Source organism: Penaeus monodon, chromosome 5 (genome assembly GCF_015228065.2).
Source record: "Penaeus monodon isolate SGIC_2016 chromosome 5, NSTDA_Pmon_1, whole genome shotgun sequence".
NCBI classification, from domain to species: Eukaryota; Metazoa; Arthropoda; class Malacostraca; order Decapoda; family Penaeidae; genus Penaeus; species Penaeus monodon.
The window spans coordinates 23941378-23947145 of NC_051390.1; the positions used below are offsets into that span (position 1 = coordinate 23941378).

Consider the following 5768-nt stretch of genomic DNA (forward strand, 5'->3'; position numbering starts at 1 on the left):
TTTTACAGCCAACAACAGAATTTTGAAAAAGTCAATTAACCCCTACTGTTGAAACTTCCCAGCATTTCCCTGAGCCCATTCATGTGAGCCCCATCTGCCTCTCTTCCAGTCTTAGAAAGCAGCAGCTGCGCAGTCAGCAACACCACTACGAGCAGCACCAACTCCAATGCCAACAACAACAACAACAACAACAGCTCCAGCACCAGGACCATCACTGAGAAGTCCACAACGACTTGCGAGGCCAACATCCCGCCCTTATTGGGTGTCGCTCCCCTCGGTCCCGCCAAGCTGACCGTTGAGCATGACCTGCAGTTCAAGATGCTTCAGGCGGCCTATTACCATATGCCTCACCCGTCCGACTCGGAGAGACTGAGAGTGCACCTGCCGCGCCAGCCTTGCCAGACGCCGCTCTACTATCCACAGGTGAGCGGCTCTGACTTGCCGGTACGCATATGTGTGGATTTTTAGTCCTTTTTTATTTTTAGTTGTAGACACTGTTGTTATTGTTGTTATAGAGTTTTTGTTTTCATGACAGTTATTTTTGTTTATATTTATATTTATATATATGGGCATAGTTATTGCTAATTTCATTATCATTATATTATTTCTATTGTAATACCATTTTTTTTTTTTTTTCCATTTTTGTTGTAATTATTATTGTTGTTGTTGTTGTTGTTATTTTATTATTATTGTTATTATTATTGTTATTATTATTATTATTATTATTATTATTATTTTATATTATTATATATTATTATTATTATTATTATTATTATTATTATTATTATTATTATTCATTATTATCATCATCATCATTATTATTGTTATTGCTATTATTATTATTATTATTATTATTATTATTATTATTATTATTATTATTATTATTATTATTGTTGTTGTTGTTATTGTTATTATTGTTATTGTCATTGTTATTGTTATTTCTAAATGATTATATCAATTAATATTCTTGTTATTATTTTTGTTTGTTATTAATATCAGCAGTATTGCTGTATCATCATCATTTCGTGATGATACTGCCACTGCCATTTGTAAGAAAATTCTTCATTCGTTTTTGCTCAGTTTAGGATTATTTTTATTGTCATTACCATTGACAATGAGTTTTATTGATTTAATTTTTTATTATTATTTATTTTTATTTATTTATTTACTATTGTTATTATCTACTTCTTCTTCTTTTTCTTCTATCTAAAGTTACATAGACTTCATTAACTCATAGCCTGTGGATAACATGGGGTTCACATCATGGCCAACTTGGGTGCAGCTCCAGCTAATAAGTCATTTACATTGTGTTATGATGATGTGTGCATTACATTTTATGCTTTTCTTTATAAGGAACCCTCACACCCACACATCCCCCTGGGGCATTGCCAGAGGGAGAATAGGATGTACAATGCCATGATTGGCTATTGTTTTGCCAGGGGCAAATTTTAGCACTCAACCTTATTTGCCGGCCAGGAATGGATGATGCCATGCACCAAAACATGATGCTCTCTTGCTGTTGATGTGAAACCTGTCAGGAACCTTCACTCTTGTATGAGATCAGTCTCCTCATCCAGTGTGACTGTCTTGAAGTATGACACATTAAAGGGAAGTACTGAAGCCAAGGTAGCAGTAACCTTGTATATCACTGCATACATTATATTATTTTGTAAAAAGATTTGCAAAAATAAGTGATTAAAAAAAAAAAAAGTTATCCCTCAGTAAAACAACATTCAGTCTTGTACACAGAGTGTAACATATTTATTGAAATGGGCTTTAATGTACGTGATCAGACTACTACAGGTTCATTTAGCAACTGACTTGCATATCATGCATTTCTGAATATGCAGAAATATTAAAATCATGTTCTCCATACAAGTGATATAAAAAAAAAATCAGATTAATTTTTTGGTAGGGCACGATCAAGTGCTATGCACCAGCTGCATCTGAAATTGGCCTTGGAGGTAAGCCCAGTTGGCCACGTATACTACCCAGATTGGAGGCCAAGTGAACCCCCATATTCTCCTGGAGGCTATGGGCCAACCCTATACTGCTGGATACACTGTAGTTTTATTTGATGAATTTTGTTTACACATAGATGGCTGCACATGTGCTCAGTCACCAAAGAGTCAGTATCAATAAGTAAGCCTAACTTGACCTCACTTGATTTCCCTGTTCCTTGAATTTTTGTTTATTTTTAAAATTTCTAATGCTATTAACCCCTTAGGTCCTCCTCCTCCTCCTCTTCTTCCTCCTCCTCCTCCTCCACCTCCACCTCCACCTCCACCTCCACCCTCTCTCTCCTCCTCCTCCTTCCTCCTCCTCCTCCTCCTCCTCTCTTCCTTCCTCCTCCTCCTCCTCCTCCTTCTCCTCCTCCTCCTCCTCCTCCTCTCTCTTCTCTCTCCTCCTCCTTCCCTTCTCTTCCTCTTCCTCTACCTCCTCTTCCTGCTCCTCTTCTTCTTCGTTCTCTACTACATCATCATTTGTTTGGTGTCACAATTATATGCAGGCACTTACCCCCTTGATGCTGAGCCATCCCGGTACAAAATCTCTCATGGTGTTTACAGTTGTACCCAGTGACATGGGGGTTAAAGTGAAGGGAAATGTTAAATGTTTTCACTTGTTTGTAAAATAAACCTATAAGCTATTAGGTGCCTAATGTTGTACTTGAAGTACTGAACAAGCTGGGTGCATATGGCCAGAACTGCCAACATGTGCAAACAAACCTGCTCTACTAGCCACTTGGCAATTTTTGGTATGACATGTAGCATTCATAGAGGCTGGGGCCTCGCTGCTGGGGGCTTATATCGTCGCCCTATCATGCGCGACCACTCATGCCAAATACCAGGATCCCATGCCGTTTCTTCGTAATACTACGAAGATATGTTATATTTTCAGTTTTCATTATTTTTTAGTCTACTTGCCAAACTTCCTGATAAATTGAGACTGAAGGGTATTTTTGTTGTTATATAGATTCCATAGTTGATCATTATTCGGTCTATAGTCCGAATAAAATAAGCAGTGTGTGGCATTATGGAGTTGAAATCGTCGGTTTGTTGCATTTTTTTTGTTTGTTGCATGGTAAAAATGAGAAAGTGTTAAAACCGACTTAATCACACTTTCACTGGCAAAAAAATAATCTTTTGCCGTGATTGTAACAAAAAAAAACTCATGGCATGTCCATACATACTCTATGGCATATGCGTACGTGCCCCCGGCAGATGGTCCCACCATGCCATGGCATGTGCGTACATGCCACCCGTCGGCAATGGGCTAATGGATTAAATAGACAGGAAATGAGGCTAAAAGCCTACTTTTAAGGTTTTACTACCTCATAGCATAGCCAAACATGTAAACAACTGTTTAGCAAACACACTACGTAAAGGAGATTCAACTGTGCATGGCATGGGATACCTGCTACCTGTTAGTAATGGATTAGCATCGAAGTACTGGGCATAAATATATGCATGCCCTTGTCCATTATAATTTTGTCTGTTTATTTTGGGTTACACAAAAATGGCTCATGAAGCATTTAGTCATCAAGAAGTCAGTGTGTAGACCTATATGACCTCACTTTTATACCCCATTCTTTGAGTTCTGGAAAGAGGTCTTTATTTTTATTATTTTATCATTGTTTATAATGATATCATGATAATGTTACTATCATTGACCCTAAAAATAGTAATGTTAATATTAATAATGAAGTAGTATACCAATAACACCTACAATCTGGATGACATGACCATAGTGTCATGAAAAAAACTGGCTTGAGTGGCTGGTGATGTAAACATGCCTTCATGGGAAAATGTGTCTGTGGGTCAGGGTGAAATGAAGTTGCCATCGTGAGCATTTCGGCTGAAGGCCTGGGTAATGGGATAAAAATTGCTTTGAGTGCACAAACCTCTTGGAGTGTGATTAGATTCATTTGACCTTTAGAAAGGAGCTTTTGAATTATTTCCATCAATAAATGACTGTGGAATGTAGTGTCCATGAGCCATGACTAGAAAAGCACCAGCTCCAGGGAAGACCTCATTTCCAGTGGTGCAGGTTGTTTTACAGAAAATTGAACATTACAAATTTTTAAAAATCATACAAATATCAAAATGTTACTTATGTTATGGTCTACCTAGAGAGATGATAAGAGTCTATGCAAGGAAAACAGTCTATTAACATCTGTATAAAGTAAATCAAATGACAGATATAGAGACATTGGGAAATAGCAAAAAAGCTAAAAATGCTTATGCATAAAAAGAGAAAATAACATGGCAAAGGGGAGGCATGGAATATGGTCACTGCATAGAGTGGCAGCTCACATAACCCTAATGCCCACATTTTGGGCCATGTGATTTCTGTGAAGACCAGATCCAGTGGGTTAATGACAACCATGAAATAGTAATAGTCTTAAAAACTTTTTCCAAAAAAAATTCAGGAAATGGAGTAAATAATTGTGATCAGGTAAATGATTCCTTGGTGACCAGTGCTTGTGAGGCTGTAGACATTTGAACAAAATTTTCAAAGAGAAAATGACAGTGGAAGATGCATGTACAGTGAGAAAAAAAGAAAAACTATTGTTACCTTTATTTGTGGGCAATGAGGAGCTGAACATTTTTTTCTGTTGACATTGGATTGCGGTGCTAACTACCTTGCTTCGCTATTCCACACCTCTTTGTCGATTTTTCATATTAGTTTGTGTAATACTTATTTCTTTGACTATACATAGTGTGACTGGATTTTCTGGCACTAGTTAACAGCAGTTGGTATTACTAATATGACAGTGGTTTCTGATAGTTTTTTTTTTTTTTTTATCAAATTATTATTATTTCTATCATTGACACTTGTTATTGAAGATATTGTTCATGATGCTGCTATTATTTGTTGATGATTTACCATTGTATATCAAAAACTTCATGATCATTTACTTTGGTATAATTTTCATCTGAATATTTTATTTCTATTATTTGTTTATTTTTTTTTATTATTATTGTTGGTGTTGTTATTAATTATTATTGTTATTTTATAAAAAAAAAGAAAAAAAAAGTTCTGGTTGGTATTGTTAATGATGATGCTAATATTTGCATGAAGAAAGGATACTATGAACACACACTCAAACAACAGTAACAATTGTGTAAATGAGATACTTGAATTTAGTATATTTCTTTTTGGGAACAGTAATATTTATGGCTATAATCTTCAAACCAATATAAACTAGAAACAAGCCTCTACTAAATTTTTAAAAGCCCAAACCAAATCTTACCCACCATTGTGGGAGGGTCCTTTTAATGTTAGATTTTGTAGAGCTGGGGTAAAGGCTTGTGTCTACTGTTGAAAAGTAAAACCTTCAATTGATTCCCTCCTTTGCGTAGGATGGTAAAGGACTCAAACACCTTTCAAGCAGCATTTCTTATCAGAATATATGTGTATGCAATTAGTACTATATGTTGCTGATGGCCTGCTGTATTAGAATTAATTGAAACTCTTGTAATCTGTGCAGAAGTTGTATTTTCATGTATGATTTTGTTATTTTCTACAGGTCTCGCCTCCTATGTCAGATACAGTAGACTTCTTTCAGCGGCTGTCTACCGAAACTCTCTTCTTTATATTTTATTACATGGAGGGAACGAAAGCCCAGTACCTGGCAGCAAAAGCTCTCAAAAAGCAATCTTGGAGATTCCATACAAAGTACATGATGTGGTTTCAGAGGCATGAAGAGCCAAAGGCAATCACAGATGAATATGAACAGGTAAGAGTCATTTCTCTCTCTCTCCTCT

General features: G+C 36.3%; 1 protein-coding gene across 6 annotated transcripts in view; it reads left to right on the forward strand.

Annotated features, from left to right (window-relative positions):
- Positions 1–5768, forward strand: part of LOC119573127 (CCR4-NOT transcription complex subunit 3-like) — a 60827-nt gene that overhangs the window by 40031 nt on the left and 15028 nt on the right. For 4 of the 6 annotated variants that reach the window (XM_037920171.1, XM_037920175.1, XM_037920172.1 and 1 more), the window contains exons 11-12: positions 110–444; positions 5531–5740. In XM_037920171.1, coding sequence (XP_037776099.1) covers positions 110–444; positions 5531–5740 — 545 coding nt within the window. The remainder of the gene's footprint in view (positions 1–109; positions 445–5530; positions 5741–5768) is intronic. The other 2 variants (XM_037920173.1, XM_037920174.1) reach the window with 1 other exon arrangement.